The sequence below is a fragment of the Martes martes genome (genome assembly GCF_963455335.1).
Source record: "Martes martes genome assembly, chromosome: X".
NCBI classification, from domain to species: Eukaryota; Metazoa; Chordata; class Mammalia; order Carnivora; family Mustelidae; genus Martes; species Martes martes.
Window position 1 is genome coordinate 34,667,364 of NC_137897.1, and position 19,606 is coordinate 34,686,969.

Here is a 19,606-nt window from a genome sequence, read left to right on the forward strand (position 1 = left end):
TCAGTATGCCTCTGTTCCCTTGTAGTCAACAACAGATAGAGTCTTCTAAGAGCAAGATCTTTTTGAGTTTTAGGTAGTTTTAGGTGACTGGCCGTCACCCTGCCCTGCAGGTTCAAAGGCCCTTATTTCCAGGTTGTAAGAATTTGACAGCAAACCTGACTTGAACATAATTTGTTGGCATTACCTTTCTGAAGTCTGAGTCCCCAAACACATCCAGCCCCAACAGTTTCAGGTGCAGGATTGTGGCCCTGTGTACATGAGGCTGTCCCTCAGGTAGAGTTTATACTTGCATAATATTACTAACCAGTATACCTATGTACAGTGCATATCCCGTGTTTGCTTTCTCCCTTAATTCTGTAGCAACTCAGTAGACCGCTGCTGGCCGAACTAAGGCTGAAGTTACAGGACAGTGTCCTACCTCTTGAGTTCTGACTTTCTGCCACATGATTATACTCTGTGTAATTATACTCTATGAGCAAATTAATGTGAGTCTCTACCATGTGCTTGACAAAGTCCAAAGTCAAATAAGATAGTTCTTGCACTCAAAGAGCTTGGAGAGAGAAATCTGTGTCATAAGAGGCAAAGTACTCTAGGAATTAGAAGAGGAATAAGTTACTTTCTACCCAGAAAGAGCAGAAGTGAAGGTACTTTGCCGAATGTAACATGAGCTCAGGTTCCGGTAAGATTTATATGTGCATACAAGTGGAAGGTGGGCATTGGCGATGCTCCCCCTCAACCTCAGTTCCTATTATGGTATTTTTACTTCTGTGTTGTTGGACTCCGTTCTTCCTCCTCCATACTGCTACCCTCGTCTAAACAACCAGCATCCATTGCCCAGACAACTGCAGTATCCTTAATCTTCCCACCCCAGTGCTTCACCACTAAGGTATTTTACTCTCATCCTGTGACCACACTGCAGACAGCATGATCTTTGCCAAGCATGATCCCATTGTTTTCCTGGTAACAAGTCTTTACATGCCTTCCCATTGCCTTTGAGTTAAGTCTAAACATTTAAATTTGGTTTATAAACACTCCACAATTTGACACTTGCTGCTGCTTACAAGTTTCAACTTCAGTGCCACATTTTCTGTTAAGTTTTCTGAAAAGTCTCCCAGACCTTTGTTTAGGTGAGGTCTGTTTCCATATCGTATCACTAAACTTACTATAATCACTCACAGTTTGATCGAAATTCCTTTAGGTGGCTGTGTTTTTTTTCCAGCCCGTCTAGCACCTTTTGCCTTATACTCTACCTAGTTATTCAACTCCTTTATGTTACCTGACATTGATGAAGACATTTGAGTTTGCCACCCCTGGCATAGTGCTTTCAGGGAAAAGCTGAGTAGTCTGGTTTCATGTGTGAAAGAGGAGTACAGGATAATACTGTAAAGGAGATTAGTGGGAGTCAGTTTGCAGAAGGCTTTTGATGCTCAGACCTAAGTACTCGATTTTAATATGGTAGTCAGTCTTGGCAAATAATTTAGCGAGTACCTATTATGTATCAGCAGGCACTATCCCAGCTACTAGGAATATAGCAGTAAACAAAAAAGAAAGTCAGCCTTCTTGGAGTCTACAAACTAAAGGAGATGGGAGTATGAAGGAGCAAACGTGGGAAAATACATAGGATGTTAGTGATAAATGCTATAGAGAGAAATGGAGGTGATAAGGAATAGTGGGGAGTCATTAGAGTTTGATTTTGACTTTAAACAAACCTCTGAAAGAGGAGGGTAGTAATCCATGTAGATAATGGAGGAAGCATGTTTTAAGCAGAAGGAACAACAGATGTAAATGTCCTGAGGCATGAACATGCCTGATGTGTTAACAGCAAGGAGACGAGTGTGGCTGGAGCAGTGAGTGCAGGATAGGCAGCTGTAGGAGATGAGGTCAGAAAGTTAATAGGCAGCCTGCTTGGATTTTATGGATCATTCTAACAACATGGATTGTTTTTTTACCGGGAGATGGGCATCCCATTGTAGGGTTTTGAGCAGAGGAATGGTGTGCTCTGAGTTACATTTTGAGTTTATTCTGGTTGTTTTGTTGAGAATAAGTTCTAGAGTGTCAGGAAAAACTGACAGTCCAAATAAAAGATGACAGTGGCTGGAAGTATGGTAGTATTAGAAGTGGTAAGAAGTGAGATTTTGAGTATGTCATAAAGATACAGGCCATACGATTTGTTGATGATAGGCACGTGTTTCTTTGAAAGCATTACGGAAGTCTACATTTATGAGAGAGATTTCATCAGGAAATGACAAATACTAACTTTTTATAGATCCCTACTTTATTTGAGCTGCATACCTGAGTTTTAAAAAAATAAACCAGGACAATGTGAATGACATATACCTATGAAAATCTAATTAAAGTTACAGACTTTCTCCCCAAGAAACTTAGGTACTCCTGACTTCAGTTTACTTGGGTTCCTTCAGATTTTACCCACCAGCTTCTAAAGTCCTGGTTTATAAGACCATGTATGGGTTTCCAGAAACCTACACAAAATGTAGCCTGTCGAGTCCTTTATACTGAGCCAGAAATTTGGTTCTAAGCTCTCTGTCAGCTAGCACAAAGACAGAAACATAGTAGTTTCCCATGAAATGTAGTTTGCAATGTCCGTAAGATACACAGGTGCTTAACAGGTACTTGTTAAGCATCTCCCCGTATGTCAGGCATTGTTCCAGGTGTCAGAAACCCTGGCGTCACCAAGGCCCTGCCCTGAAAGAGTTTACTTTCTAATGGAGTCGTAGATCACTGTTTATGAACAAACAGCATCTGTGCATGTGGTAACGGAACTGATTGTTAGCACCTGTTATACGTGGGTCACTATTCTAGGTTCTTGAGGCACAGCAGTAAATAGGTGATCTCTCTACCCTCTTGGACATTTGTTCTGGTCACATGTATATAGTATATAATTTTTTTTAAAGGGTTCATAGTCATCAGGTAAAGTTCTCACTACTGGACCAGAGATAAGTTCTTCCCGTGGGTCATCATAGAATATTGTATAATACAGTGGTTTTCAATCTTTAGTGCACGTTCAAGTCACCTGAAGGATTCATTAAAACCCAGGTTGCTGGGTAGCACTCCCAGTATTTCTAATTCAGTAGGTCCAGAATGGGGCCTGATAATTTGCATTTTTAACAAGTTCCCAAATGATGCTAATGCTACTGATCTGGGGACCATGCTTTGGGAGCCACTAGAATAATAAAAGGGACATTGCAGCATTATCCTTACTATAATTGCAACAGAATTCCTACAGAGTTGTGTGCTCCAAAACACAGTGAGTAAAAATTCTGTGGACAGCCCAAAAGATGTGTAAGGCTCACTGTAAGGCATCTTGTATTCAATAGAGCATTTCCAGCCTGTTCCAAGAAAGGGATGTTACAGGGTATCCCTCAAACTCTTCTAGGACAATTTGAGGTTCCTGCTGTACAGCCTATATTCATGCGTTCCAGGTTGTGGGCTTCAGGGGGCGTTACCTTATATCCTTGTGTTTTTACTTTTAATTCACCTTTATTCCACCCCATCCCTCCCCCCCCCAAAGACAGGCTGGTGTTGGAATATTTATGGGTTTTGTTTTTGGGGGGTTTTTTTGTTTTGTTTTGTTTTTGTTTTTTCTTTTCTTTTTTTTTTACTTCGTGCAAATAATATGTTAAATGTGAAACGCTTTTATTTCAGAACTGTTCGCCAGGTCGCACAAGAGCAGTTCTTTTTGATGTGCACCAGATGTTGCATGGGACACAGGCCTCTACTTTTCTTCATTACTCTGCTCTTCACCGTGTTGGGGGTGAGACATTTTTTAATGTGCTTCTCAATGTGATTAATTCTTTAAACAAGGCATTCAGGAATGTATGGATTTAGCTTATATTTAAGTTAGAACAGCCCGCATTTATTAAGTAAATATTCTTAACTTCCCATGTTATTTTAGTTCTCTGCTCTAGTTATCTCTAGGTTTTTAAAAAGTGGCTTCTGTGCATGGCCATGTGAATTCATATTATTTTACTTTATTGTTTCAGAGCACAGCCAGAGAGAGAGCTAAGCATTCAGGCGACTACTTCACCCTTTTAAGACACCTTCTTAATTACGCTTACAATAGTAATATTAACATACCCAATGCTGAAGTTCTTCTCAATAATGAAATTGATTGGCTTAAGAGAATTAGGGTAAGTTACCTTTAATACTATGTTTATTGTATCGATAAATAGAGTGTTTTATTAATTATAGTTTGTAGTTTTGAGCATTTTGGTTAAGTGAAAAACACCAAAGAGTAATAAAAAGGACCAAAGAATATACTCTGTGATGGTGGGTCTTAGTAACTCATGATTCACGGAATGAATGCAAAACAAAATGCTTTGTTCTACTTGGAGCTTGAAATACTGATTTTTCAGCCTCTTCCATTTTAGAATCTTGGGACTTTTTGCAAATTTTCATCTTGTAAAACCTTTGAATTGTTCTCATCAAAAATCAGTGTGTATGGGTCACCTGGGTGGCTCAGTGGATTGAGCCTCTGCCTTTGGCTCAGGTCATGATCTCAGGGTCCTTGGACCAAGTTCGGCATCTGGCTCTCTGGTCAGTGGGGATCCTGCTTCCCCTCCCTTCCTCCACCCCGCCCCACCCGCCTCTGCCTGCTTGTGGTCTCTCTCTGTCAAATAAATAAGTAAAATCTTTAACCAAAAAAAAAAAAAAAAGTGTGTACAGACTAGCACTTAAGTCTTGATGTTAACACCGAATACTCTTTACTTAGAATTGTATGAGAATTTATTTCTGAAGAGATACGTAGCTTCTGTAGCCCTAAAAGTTCTGAAGATGATTTCATCTTGCTTAGAAGGGAAAGCTTTGGCAAGAAAAAGAGTCTTAACGATAGAGAACTAACAGATGGTTACCAGAGGGGAGGTGGGGGGAATAGGTGATGGGGGTAGTAAAGAGGGCCCTTGTCATGACAAGCATTGCATGATGTACGGAAGTGGTGAATCACTATATTGTACACCTGGAACTAATACTACAGTGTATGTTAACTATACTGGATGATTAATTGATTGATTTTTTAAAATAAAATTTTAAAAAAGAATGGAAAGGTTTGGGGGAATTACTTCATGTGTTTCTAGTTCTATCATTGTGGCTTCTCTCTCCCTCCTTACCTCCCTTCCATAAATTAGACATTTGTTATTTTTTCTTTGGCAGGATGATGTTAAAAGAACAGGTGAAACAGGTGTTGAAGAGACAATCTTAGAAGGTCACCTTGGGGTAACAAAAGAATTACTGGCCTTTCAAACCCCTGAGAAAAAGTATCATATTGGTTGTGAAAAAGGAGGTGCTAATCTCATTAAAGTAAGTTTTGTCCAAAACTAGATATCCTGACCTCCTCGATGTTTGTTACCAAATCTGTCTGGCTGGTTTATAACACCATGTCTTTGGTGTATTATCTTGACCTTTTCTGCCTTCTTTTTAAGAATCTTCATAGAGGTTACAGTGATTTTTTTTAAATATACTTTGTGAATTTTGTATGTAAATAAAATATACCATGTATTTAATAAAGTAAATACACACTTGAATTTTTTTTTTTTAGAAAATCTGAATTTTTCACTTCAGTCTTTTTTAAACAACACATATTTGTGAGATTGCATCATGTTTATCCTATTTCTTTAATGACTTTATTCACATGTGTGGTAACTCAAAGAAACAAAAAGTATCATTTTAGTACATGTTATTTTTATTCAAAATTAGTTTTGGCACACATATGATTAAAGGAGTAAACATGGGGCACCTGGGTGCCCAGTCAACTGAGCATCTGCCTTCAGCTCAGCTCATGATCTCAGGGTCCTAGGATCGAGCCAAGCCCCGTATCAGGCTCCCTGCTCAGCCAGGATCCTGCTTCTCCTTCTCCCTCTGCCCCGCCTCCCCACTTGTACTTTCTCTCCTGCTCTGCTCTCTTTCAAATAAATAAAATCTCTAAAGAAAACAAAAGAGTAAACTTACTTAAAATGTTAAGTGCTATAGTCAACTTGCTCTTAATACTTAATCAGAGAAACTTGGTATATTTGTTAGTTGTAGTAAATAGTGTTTTGAAGTAGAATTTTTTTATTAGAGAATCCAAGTAAGTTTTCTCAGATGTAATGATAGCTTTAATTCTGACAAGTAATTTAACGTTATTTCCTTCCAAGAGACGTTTCTTTCTTTCCTTAAAAAAGATAAATGTATACACACAACTTTGTCATAAACATTATAGAAATAGAACTATATATAACATATACATATGTAATTGCTAATACGTAATCTTTTTTTCAACTTTTGTAGGAATTAATTGATGATTTCATCTTCCCTGCATCCAATGTTTACCTGCAATATATGAGAAATGGAGAGCTGCCCGCTGAACAGGCAATTCCAGTCTGTAGCTCCCCAGCTACCATTAACGCTGGTTTTGAGTTACTTGTAGCATTAGCTGTTGGCTGCGTGAGGAATCTCAAACAGATAGTAGATTCTTTGACTGAAATGTATTATATTGGCACAGCAATAACTAGTAAGTATACGAAAATGCAGTGTTTTGATGACAGATAATTCTCTAATTTCAAATTCTATTTTCCTAATTTTTTTTAAGTAAACATCTTCAGCTCGTGTTTTTCTTTCAGCAACTACTTAACATTTGTAGGAGATAGATATATAATTTCACACCATTACAAGCAAAGAGTCTTGATGCAGAAAAATTTTCAAGTGTTTTTTAAATGTCTTCTGTAAGGGGTCTGAGTATTTAGCAAAATAAATTTCTTCTCCATCAAACCTGGAATAAAACCCAAACCACAGTAATAAGTAGTCAAAATAAATGCCAGAGTTCAAATTTAAAACTCAAGTTGCATTCCTTGGAATACCTTTCAGGCCCTTACTTAGAAGCTCTTTAATATTATTTTCATATGAGCCCAAAGAAAATCTGGTTTTAAAAGATGAGAATGTGAGAAGATAACATTCTAATGCAGTTTAAGTCCTCAGGTAATGCTCACACAAAAGCCCTTGAGATAGACTGTAGACTCCAGATCGTAGAGATCTGGAACTGAAGCTCCAAAAGGATGGGGGGGCGGTATTAAATGACTGGAAAAGCAGAAATAAGGAATCTAACAAATAATTAAAGAGAAAACCATGTTTATCCTCAAAGCTTAAGGATATAATTGATTACAGTAAACATTTAAAAACATGAAATTTTTTGATATGTTGTATTTCAGAAGATAAGGACATTTTTAATAACATTTTAGGAGATTCTGATTAAACTGCTTAAAAGTTTAGACCATTAAAAAAAAAAAGGTTTTACCATTAGCTATTTATTCTACCAAATCTGTGTATAATAAGGTGGAGGTTAAAAAGAGTCTTTTGTTTGTTCAGCGTTCTTTGTTTTGTTTGTTTTTTAACAAATCCACACATTTATTCATTTAATTTTCAATAAGCTTAACCACTCTCCAGGGGTATGGTATCACACAGATTCTGTGTCCCTTGGCCTTGCAGGAAGCTTGCTTTGAAATTTGGCATGAACCATGCCACTGCTTCCATGGACATGGGTAACCTCTCCCCAGATTCATCCAGTTTTGTTCAGTCTGCCACCAGGAGTCACCGTGTTGTCCTTTGCTTTGTATATGGGAGCACATCTCTTGCCTATATAGAATTGTTTTATCTTGGGCAGTCATCACCTTCAATTTTAAGATGAGTTGTGTGCTCTGGTTTTGGAGGACCCTGCTACTAGCCAGCAAAAAGTGGCCTTGGACCACAGCCCTCTAGATATATTTGCTGTTTCAGAAGTCTTATTCTGAGTATGCCTTTATAGGCTTGAAGATGGCAGAAACAGGCTGCTTGTTTTTGAGTAGAACATGGTAAAAATTTGAAGTACCAAAGAAGCTACATACTAGAAACGTTTCCTGCCCATTTTAGTCCGCGGCTCCCCTTTAATAGCTGTAATAACTATTATTGTCAGTTTGTGTCTGTCCTTTGAGCATTACTATATGGAAAATCCACATGCAAAGTCTTTTTTGGTATAGTTTTTATTTTTAACCACAGATTGGCATATGGTATACACAGTGTCTTCACTTTGTTTTCCCCTTAATATATCTGCAGTTGTTCCCTATCGACACATACATATCTGCCTAATTCCATTTTTTGGCTATATACTTTTTAATTCAGTATACTATAATTTATTTAACCAGCCCTGTAGACAGTGATAATATTTACACTGTTTCCTGGTTTATACTACCAGGTAGAGGGAGGCATACGGTGATTTACAATTCTAAAAGACTTCTCAAATCCACTATTTCATCAGCTCCTCAAAATAACATTGCAGTTATAGGCAGAGCAAGTGTCACTGTTATTACATTTATTACAAAGGAAACAGAAGCTTACCTGAAGGTGAAAAGAGTTGGTAAACAACAGAACCTGGATAAGAACCCAGGTGGGCCTAGGATGCTTTAAAACTGAGCAAGCTATATAATACATCGGTGTATTTATATTAACATTACATGTCAGAATGAATTTGAAGACACTTTAAGAAACCTACAAAAGTTGAAAAAAATTAAAGTTCATAATGACTAAACAGTAAAACTAAAAGTAAAAGGAGCACATAGAGGGGCGTCTGGGTGGCTTAGTAGGTTAAGTGTCTGCCTTCAGCTCAGGTCAGAATCCCAGAGTCCCAGGATTGAGTCCACTATCAGGCTCCCTGCTTCTCACTCCTCATCACCCCCCCAACTTGTGCTCGCTCGCTTGCCCTCTAATAAAATCTTTAAAGAGTAAAAATTAAAAAAATAAAGTGAGCGCATAAAAATTAGCATTATTAGCATAGAAATTAGCAAGGAGATTGCTTCTGACATTTCCATAGAAGCAGTGCTAGGTAAGACACGGGGTTTCAAATGGTGGGGTAAGAAACCCTATAGTGGTACAAGTTGCTGCATCCCTTCAGTTTGTTGAGGGGTAAACTTGTACTCAATGTACTGCTTCATCTGGCTGGGAAAGTAGTGGAATTGTTGGTAATGTTCACTTACCAGCTTACTAGAGCTAAAAGTGGACAAAATGGTTATGTTTGTACTACAAGAACCTTTTCCCTTCTCTCAGCTTGTGAAGCACTTACAGAGTGGGAATATCTGCCACCTGTTGGACCCCGCCCACCTAAAGGATTTGTGGGCCTGAAAAATGCTGGTGCTACTTGCTACATGAATTCTGTGATTCAGCAACTCTACATGATTCCCTCCATCAGGAACGGTATTCTTGCAATTGAAGGCACAGGTAGTGATGTAGATGATGATATGTCTGGGGATGAGAAGCAGGACAATGAGGTAAATTTTATTTAGCATTTCTGTTTTCTGTTTGAAATTCTGCTACCAGATACTATCATTCTCTCTTACAGAGTCTTGTACTTTTGCTGGACTTGTTGATACATATTTGAAAATAAAGCTGGAGTCTCCCAGCGTGGACTGCTGTGTCTTGACATAATCTGGTGCTCACTAGCTGCCAGACTTTACACTGCAGTTCATTTTCATGGTGGTATATATGTTTGAAAGCAGCAGTTCACATACTCAGTTTTTTTGTGTTAAGTGTTTAATATAATTTGGAGTTTGCATAATCATAAGGATCTTCATTTTTATAATTTAAATTATATTTTCACTTTTCTACCTGATATTTTTAAATATATCTCCATTAATTTATGCTGTTATACTCTGTGCCAGTTTCATTATCTGTGCTTGCTTTTAGGTTACTTTTACATTTGCCTCAGATCAAAGCTCTTCTTGCTTAAGCAACAAACCTCTCTCTACCTCAGACATCATGTAGTCTTTTGACAAAATTTAGGCTCCTTACTGAGTATGCATTGCACAGTAAAGCTATGGAAAAGTTTGGTTATAGTGGCGGACCAGATTTGACATAATTATGGCACAGCTCTTTCAAGAAGAGAATATTGCAAGACTTAGTCGTGGTCATGTTTATATCCATCCTGTATTTCTTTGTTTTTATTTTATCTTTTCCTGTTTATGGTGTTGGTGAGAACTGCAGAGAAAAGCCAGAATGTGTTCTAATTGTAAATATCTTCAGTGGTTCTTTCCTCCTTCCCTCTCTTCAGTCACCACAGCGATTTGCTCTGAGGTAGTTTAATACTTACAGGGCTTCTGAAACATACCTGTCCCAGTTCTTCCCCAGATCTACTGAACCACATCATCACAGGGGTTAGGGTCTGAGCATTGTTTACCTTGTTAAAAGCTTCATAGTGGGGATGCTTTGCACCTATACCCGGTTAAGAATCCCTCTTTGGAGTGGAAATTGAAATGCTAGTCCTATAGCCCATCACATCTCTGGGATGTTGAGAGTAAGCACAAGGAGAGATAGCTAATTGTACTGCAAGGCAGACCAAATATGATGTAATTTCAAATAAGGTGTCTCATCTTCGCTTTCATGGTACCTTCTGCTCTGTGTTGTTTTGGCATGCCACTGCACTTGCAGGGTTTTGTTGGTTCTTTGCTTTTGCCTGTGTTCTTGTTTCCATCCCTGGACAGAGTTTCTCATGGACAGGGACTAGATATTCTCTGTTTCTGTATCAAAGGCCCTGGTACCGCAATTCTCTTTCCATCTCTATGAATTTGACTCTTCTAGGTACCTCATATAAGTGGAATCATCCCATATTTGTCTTTCTGTGACTGGCTTATTTCACTCAACATAATGTCCGTGGTTTAGCCATGTTGTAGCATATGTCCGAATTTTCTTCCTTTTTAAGGCTGAGTAATATTCCACTGTGTGGACAGACCATGTTTTGTTCATTGATCATCAGTGGGCACTTGGGTGGCTGCCACATTTTGGCGATTGTGAATAGTACTCCTATGAAGGTGGGTATACAAACCTCTCTCTTCAAGACCTTTCTTTCATTTCTTGGCATATATCCAGAAATGGAATTGCTGGATCATATGGTTTTTAATTTTTAAGGAACTGATCCACAGTGATTGCACTGTTTCACATTTCTACCAACAGTGTGCAGGGGTTCCAGTTTCCATTTTCCTGAGGTCCATTATGTCTCATTTTTCTTTTGTTAGCTGTGCCTTTGCTGTCCTAGCCAACAAATTACCACCTAATTCAATGTTGTGACATTTTTACCCTATGTTCTCTTCTAAGAATGTCATAATTTTACCTCTTGCTTTCAGGTGTTTGATCAGTATTGAGTTAATTTTTGTATATGGTGTTAGGGAGGAGTCCAACTTTATTCTTTTGCATGAGGATATCTAGTTTTTCCAGCATCATTTTTTGAAGAGTACTACTCTTAATATGCATATTTTATTGACTATTCGAAGTTCTGAGCACCTCCTAATCCTCCCCACAGCCACACATCCCCATGAGGAAACACTGAAGCTTAGAAACATGAAGGTTAAGCCTGGGTGGCTCAGTTAGCTCTGAGGTAGTTTAATGCTTACAGGGCTTCTGAAACCTTAAAAAGGTTAAGCATCTGGGGCGCCTGGGTGGCTCAGAGGGTTAAAGCCTCTGCCTTCGGCTCAGGTCATGATCCCGGGGTCCTGGATCTAGTCCCGCATCAGGCTCCCTGCTCAGCTGGGAGTCTGCTTTTCCCCCTGCTTGTGTGTGTGCGTGCTCTCTCTCTAGCTCACTCTCTCTCTGACTGAAATAAATAAGTAAATCTTGAAAAAAAAGAAAGAAAGAAAAAGAAACATAAAGTAGCTGACCTGCTCAAGGTTAGCCAGCTTCTCAGTGGCAGCACCTGCCCTGGGGTCCAGTTCAGTCTGCGTTAAATACCTCAACTCTACTATGTTGCCTTAATTACCTACCTTTCTAGTATACAGGCAGGGTTATTTCTTTATGACAACTCTTCTGTGAAATGGTGGGGATAAACACTTATATTGTAAATTAAAATTTATAAATTGGAAGTTAAGTGCTTTGGAAATAAGAAATAGAAGTACAAACGATAAATCATTTGTTCACTAACTGGCGTTTGTCTCAAAATACTTTCTTGTACTTTAAAGTTGGATTAACTTATTAATATTTTTTCATATCTAGAGCAATGTTGATCCCAGAGATGATGTGTTTGGATATCCTCAACAATTTGAAGACAAACCAGCATTAAGTAAAACAGAAGATAGGAAGGAGTATAATATCGGTGTCCTAAGACACCTTCAAGTCATCTTTGGTCATTTAGCTGCTTCTCGTCTACAGTACTATGTGCCCAGAGGATTTTGGAAACAGTTCAGGTAATTTGGGAATAGACGGTAATAGGGATACTGCTTAAACCTTTATGAACATCTCCATACACTAATATTAAACTTCTATAATACATGTTGGAGAGCATCTTTATGTTTAATGTTTAAACAGTAGTAAAAAAAAAAAAAAGTAAAAACAGTAGTACAGTTGACCCTGAAGAAAACATGGGTTTGAATTGCTTGAGTCCACTTGTACACGGAATTTCTTTTTCCCCGATGAATACAGTAAAGTACTTTAAATGGATTTTTTTCCCCCTGTGGTTTCTTAATAACATTTCCTTTTCCCCAGCTTACTTTATTGTGAGGATACAGAATATAATACATAACACATACAAAATATGTGTTAATTGCTTGTTTATAGGTAAAACCTGCAGCCAACAGTAGGCTCCTAGTAGTTAAGTTTTGGAGCGCCAGAAGTTATAGGCAGGTTTTCTACCGCATGGGGGTCAGCACCCCTCATTATTCAGGAGTCTGCTGTAATAAACTTTACTTCTTAGTGTTTTACTCTCATTGTCCTCAGAGTCAGAGGTAGAAAGTGTTGTAATTTGGAGATGCAGCATTCTTTAGTTTTTTAAGATGTTAATAATTTTTTGTTTTGGGGCACCTCGGTGGTTCCGTCAGTTAAATGTCTGCCTTCAGCTCAGGTCACAATCCCGGGGTCCTGGGATCCAGCCCTGCATTGGGCTCCCTGCTCTGAGGGGAGTCTACTTCTCCCTCTCCCACTCCCATGCCCCCTGCTTGTGCTCTCTCACTGCCTATCACATAAATTTTTAAAAAATAATTTTTATTTTGAAAATTTCTCAAATTCAGAGAAGTAGGGAGAACCATGTATATTCATCCCCCAGCCTCAGCAGTTGTTGACTCTTGCCCAGTCTTGTTTAATCTACATTCCCATCTACTTTCCAGTTGTTTTGAATCAAATCTCACACATTGTCATCTATAAATATTGTAGTGTGTATCTTTGGTGCCTTTTTTTTTTTTTTTTAACCTAACCATGGTACTATTACAGTGTCTTTTAAAAATTCTTAATATCCTGGGGCACCTGGGTGGCTCAGTGGGTTAAAGCCTCTGCCTTCGGCTCAGGTCATGATCCCAGGGTCCTGGGATCGAGCCCCGCATCGGGCTTTCTGCTCGGCGGGGAACCTGCTTCCCTTCCTCTCTCTCTCTGCGTGCCTCTCTGCCTACTTGTGATCTCTGTCTCTCAAATAAATAAATAAAATCTTTTTAAAATTAAAAAAAAAATAAAAATCCTTAATATCCTTATTAGTGTTCATATTTACTCAGTTTTCTCACAGTTGATTTTTACTATGTACTTTTTTGAAATCAGGATCCAAATGAAGTCCATATACCTCAAATGTTGCTATGACTCTCCTTGTAGTCTCCTCATTTTTCTTGATGGGGCCTACCATTAAAAACAACATTCTTGCTGTTTTTTGGGGAAAAGTAGGTAGTTTACAATGTAAAGTTTCCAACCATCTGGATTTTATTGATAGGATCCCTGTGGTATTTTTGTATTTTCTGTTTTCCTCAGTCTGCTGTATTTCCTATAAATAAGGAGTGAGATCTAGAGACTTGATGAGATTGAGGTGTTTTTCTTTTTTCTTTTTTTGAAATGATAGGCAAAGCTACTTTATAGACGGTAATGTTTACATCAGTGGGGAGAAGTATGTAATGTCTGTATCCCATGACCACAGCCATTGATCATCACTGGCTAGAGTATTTCATCAGGATTACAGAATGGTGGTAGTCTCATTTTTTTTTTTTCCTTAAATCATTCTTGCATTTACTAGCCAGAATAGATTTTACCTACAACTTTGCTATCCTAATATATAATTTTCTAGGAAAGATGGGATAAATAACCTTTTTTTTTTTTTTTTTTTTTTTAATTTGACAGAGATCACAAGTAGACAGAGAGGCAGGCAGAGAGAGAGAGGGAAGCAGGCTCCCTGCTGAGCAGAGAGCCCGATGTGGGACTCGATCCCAGGACCCTGAGATCATGACCCGAGCTGAAGGCAGAGGCTTAACCCACTGAGCCACCCAGGCGCCCCTAACCTTTTTTTTTTAATTAAAATTCTCAATTATATCTTGATCTTGTTTTTTATTTTACCTTTTTTTTTTTTTAAGATTTTATTTATTTATTTGACAGAGAGGGACACAGCAAGAGAGGGAACACAAGCAAGGGGAGTGGGAGAGGGAGAAGCAGGCTTCCCGCCGAGCAGGGAGCTCGATGCGGGGCTCAATCTCAGGACCCCAGGATCATGACCTGAGCCGAAGGCAGATGCTTAACAACTGAGCCACCCAGGCGCCCCTCTTTTACTTTTTTAAATCATTGCCTGTTACGTGTCATGCACTAAATACCACAGTACAACCACTTAACTCTTTTTACTGTGTATGAAAAAGGCTCTAATCCTTCATAGCCGCGGGTTTTTAAATAAAACTCCGGGGAATTTCAAGGCCTCACCCTGTCAGCTGAGAGTTGGGGAAGCAGACACTGCCACCTGGGGCTACCTTCCCTGCTTCTGTCAGAGCAGCTTTCCTTTTCCCTACAAGGATACTATTTAGATTGCTTTTGAAACCACTGTTTTATAGTATAATGGCATTCCTGTGACTCACCATATAAATTCCTCTGATTCCCCTAACCAGGCCCCTGCTTAATCCATACTACTGGCTTGCATGCACCACCCTCCTTCCCAGCTCTGCTTTTTACTCTTGCTATCCCATCACCTGACACACCCGTCACTCTCCTCTCTGTTGCAGTTCTTTCTTTCCCCAGTTTGTCACATCTCTGCCATAAGGCTTTTATAACATTTCTGTTCTTCCTCTTCCAAATTACTCTCATACTTTTTGTGTTTCTAGCTTAAAATTTGTTATTCAGTTATAGTTTTCTCTCACGATACATTCGGGTTTTTTATTTCAAAATGACTTCCTATGCTACTGGAGCTTCTAGTTTATCTAGACTAGCACCTCTGGATGATTCTCACTTTAGACACACAATATACTCCTGATATGTGTGGGTTAGTTGACCACATTCCCTACCACATGTCCAATTTTTTATTTTGATAAATTTGAAACCAGCGGAAAAGGTGACAAATTAGTACAGTGTGATCACCTTTTATGTTATACTCTAAAAAGTTTTAACAGTTAACATTTTGCCAGTCTTGCTTATATGTATATAGTTGGCCCTTGAACAGTGTGGGGGTTAAGGGCATTGATTCCCCTCACAGTTGAAAATCCATGTGTAACTTTTGTTGCCCTCGAAACTGAGGAGCCTGCTACTCTTGACTGGAAGCCTTACCAATAACATAACAGTTAACATTTTGTATGTTATATGTATTATATGCATATATTATATGTAAGAATATGTTCTTAAAATCAGGTAAACTGGAGAAAAGAAAATGTTATAAAAATCTTAAGAAGGGCACCTGGGTGGATCAGTCGTTAAGTGTTTGCCTTCAGCTCAGGTCATGATCCCAGCGTCCTGGGATCAAGCCCCATCTTGGGCTCCCTGCTCAGTTGGAAGCCTGCTTCTCCCTCTCCCAGTCTCCCTGCTTGTGTTCCCTCTCTTGCTGTCTCTCTCTCTCTGTGTCAAATAAATAAAGATCTTGGAAAAAAAATAAAAATCATAAGAGAAAATACATTTACGGTACTGTACTGTATGGCGGGAATATCCATGTGTAAGTGGATCCATATAGTTCAAACCTGTGTTCAATTGTCAACTGTACTTTTTTTTTTTAATTTTTTTTTATTCTTCTAAACCAGTTGATTATAAGTTATAAACATGATATTTTACCCCCACACACCTACATGTGCTTCAGTATGTATCCTCTAAGAATAAAGACACTTTCCTACTTACATATAATACCATTATCACACTCAGTGAAATTTAATGGTGATTTAATGCCTAATATGGGGGCACCTGGCTGCCTCAGTAGAGCATGCGACTCTTGATTTCAGGGTCCTGAGTTTGAGCCCCCACATTGGGTGTACAGATTACTTAGAAAAGGAGCGGAAAATAAATTATCTATCTTTGAATATTTTTTAAAAATAATAATGTCTAATACTCATCAGTGTATATTCTGATTTCCCAAAAATATTCTTTGTGACTTTTTTTTCCAATCCCAGACTGGTATCCTGAAAGGAATCAAAATAATTTGGTTGTTACCTCTTTAGTTTTCTTTAAAATAATCTCCCTAACTTGTCATGACTTATATGGCACTGAAATTTAAGAGTCTAGATTGGTTGTCTTGCAGAACGTCTCTCATTTTGATTTGTCTGGTTATTTCCTCATGATAAGATTCAGGTTAAATGTTTTCAGCAAGAAAGCCCACAGTAGGTGATGTTACATGCTTCTCATTGCATTGCATTGGGAAAATACACTCTATCAGTTTGTCTGATATTGGTGATATTAACTTGGTGTCTTACAGATCTGTTCATCTTTTCTCTTTTGTAATTAATGGTTGACTCCATGTTTGAAAGTATGGGGAATCAACCATAATTTGAAAATTAATAGAATGGATTGGTGTCATTTCCAGTAATGAACCAACATTGTTAACAAACAAGGACATGTGTTTTATTTTTAACTCACTATATCAAGTTAAGTTTGAAATATAATTGGAGGAGCACCTGGATGGCTCAGTCCGTTAAGTGTCTGAGTCTTGATCTCAGCTCAGGTCTTGATCCCAGGGTCATGAGTTGAAGCCCCACATTGGTCACCCCGCTATTTATGGAGCCTACTTAAAAAAACAAGTTAAAAAATATTATATGATTGGAATGAGATTATTTCCTACATAGAAAAAGTGTTTTAAAAATTGATGTATGTCACTGTAAATACAAAATTAGATGTCATTGATAGTTTCCAGGAGTGCCTAGGATTTTAGTAGTCAGTCCTCATTTTTGTGGTATACACAATTGAAAGTTTATTTTCTAGAGATTTGTCTAACTTAAGTCCTCAGATTACTGAAAAGAGATCAACTCTAAAACAAGTCATAGCTTTTTCCTTTCACTTGGAAAAAGCGATTAAATTAAGAGTAAATAAATCATTGCACTGTAGCTGTAACCTGAAATTTAAGCAACACGAAACAAAAAGTGATTATAACATTTACGTAAGAGTAAGATCCACTATATAAAGCAGGCGCAGGTGCTGGAGCCATAGTATCCATCAACCACACCAGCAGTTTCATAGTGACTCATGGCACGGAGCTCCACTTGCACTATGAGCCTCACTGTGTCTCTCACCACGCTCTACACATAAAGAGCATTTGCTTTTTTTCTACTAAAAAAAAAAACTCAGTTTATATATGGCCATTTGTGGTTGTATTGCTTTATTTCCTGAGAAAATACTGTATTTTTTCCCATTCATTTCTTAGGCTTTGGGGTGAGCCAGTTAATCTGCGTGAACAGCATGATGCTTTAGAATTTTTTAATTCACTGGTGGATAGTTTAGATGAAGCTTTGAAAGCCTTGGGACATCCAGCTATGCTAAGTAAAGTCTTAGGAGGTTCCTTTGCTGATCAGAAGATTTGCCAGGGCTGCCCACATAGGTAAGTGCTGATTATATATTTAAAGTTATATTGTTTATTTACTAAAAAAAAATACTTATTAGTAGTTATGTACTAAAGTGGAGTATACCACCAATTTAACTATATACCTGAGACTAGATGAATTATATACTGTGTACCTTACTGTTGTGGGTTTGGGTTTTGTGTGTGGTGGTGGTGGTGATGGTTGGTGGTGTTTTCAAGGAGGTTTTGTTTTCTGGTTTGGGGGGTTTGATTTGGTCACATAACCTTTGGCTCCTTCTCTTTCTTTTATGTATGATCATTACTGGGGAAATGAAGTGGCATTTTGCATATATAACTTATAGGTGTTACTCATAAATTTGCCCTTTATCTTAGAGCTAAAGTAATTAAAATATTAAAAATACATTAAGCTTAGAAGATGATAGACATGGAATACAATTTCCTTATATAAGAGAAATACTAATTTTTAAAACAGCATTAATTGTCATTATCCTTAAAGTATGTTTTCAACACAAAACATAGCAAGAGTTGACTGAACAAATTGTTTTTTACTTAAAAGAGAAATTGTTTGATTAAGAACTCTTAATTGAAAATAGTTAAGTGACTATTAAATTTCAATACTAGTAGATAACATGTTTATGCCTAGTACATGGAAGTTTTACTTTGGAACTTCTCTTGCATGTTACTGATGACTGTTGGTTTGAAATCACTTTTCGCCAAAATATCACAGTATGATGCTATTTTCTATAAGCCCAAACAGTATTACATAGTCATGAGGTTTGTGGCTGGTGGGAGTGCTTCATTTTTGATCAAAGGGAAATGATTGACAGAGAGATAATGCTATATAAATGAGAAATTACCGTGAGGTTAAACCATTCATTCAGAACAAGACCATGAAATTATTCATGTAGCCTGTACAGTAACTTTTGGTTGTTTTAAAAGACCCTTTGCATTAGGTGGACAATTAAACTGTCATTTTAACCTTTTGATTTTAATTACTGATAAAATAAGCCAACTTTTTGGTCATTTATTCTAATCAGTCCTTCTTGGTTTGTTTTAGACAATTTTCAGTCATTTGGAAATTACTGCTTTTCTTTGCTAATAAGTGAAAATGTCTGGAGAGCATGATTATAATTAAGATCCCAGAAGTTCAAATACTTTCTCCACAACTAAACGAGGCCTGTTCTCATTACATGCCAGAAGGTTACATAGAGTCCCAAGTCTGTGTGTTCTACAGGATTATTTGCTAGATCAGGAGTTCGCAAACAATGCAGCACAGGTCAAATCCAGCCACATATTGGTTTTTATTTAAAAAAAAAAAAAAAAAAAGTGTTACTGAAACATACTCTGGCTGCTTTCCCTATAACAGCAGAGTCACAGAGACATCATGGCCCACAAAAAAGCTTGCAGTAGGTACTATCTGGCTTTTTATAGAAAAAATTTTGCTGACTTGCTCTCATCTTCGAATGTCCTATTTTTTTCTTTTTTTAGGCGAAGTCATAAGTTCTGACTTCTTTTTTCTCTTTTATGGGTTGTTCCCAGATCATAGTAGCAATAGTCTTAATACCTACTTCATATTCCATTCATACCACTTACAAATACCTTTGTATACCTTTTTTTCCCATAACTAAACTGAAAAGCCCCAAATACAAGGAACTTGTCTTCAACATTGACTATCCCAGAGTACTTTCACACATGGAAGGCCCTCCGAATGTATTTGTTGAATGAATAAATTTGATGGTTGAGAGTATATTCCCCACATCCCATGTTCTGAGTTTACGCATGTGTCTCATAAGAAATCTGAAATTTCCCTTGGTAGAAAATTGCCACAAGGTGGGATTCTGGCTCCTACTCAAATTGGTTATCTCCTGTTGACTGGTTGTTCAAACTTGT

General features: G+C 37.9%; 1 protein-coding gene across 1 annotated transcript in view; it reads left to right on the plus strand.

The window, feature by feature from the left end:
- Positions 1 to 19,606, plus strand: part of USP9X (ubiquitin specific peptidase 9 X-linked) — a 135,656-nt gene that overhangs the window by 96,717 nt on the left and 19,333 nt on the right. Inside the window, exons 27-33 of the mRNA XM_080794822.1 lie at positions 3,664 to 3,772; positions 4,002 to 4,148; positions 5,167 to 5,313; positions 6,280 to 6,502; positions 9,064 to 9,284; positions 11,995 to 12,185; positions 17,561 to 17,734. Of these exons, the coding sequence (XP_080650948.1) occupies positions 3,664 to 3,772; positions 4,002 to 4,148; positions 5,167 to 5,313; positions 6,280 to 6,502; positions 9,064 to 9,284; positions 11,995 to 12,185; positions 17,561 to 17,734 (1,212 nt within the window). The remainder of the gene's footprint in view (positions 1 to 3,663; positions 3,773 to 4,001; positions 4,149 to 5,166; positions 5,314 to 6,279; positions 6,503 to 9,063; positions 9,285 to 11,994; positions 12,186 to 17,560; positions 17,735 to 19,606) is intronic.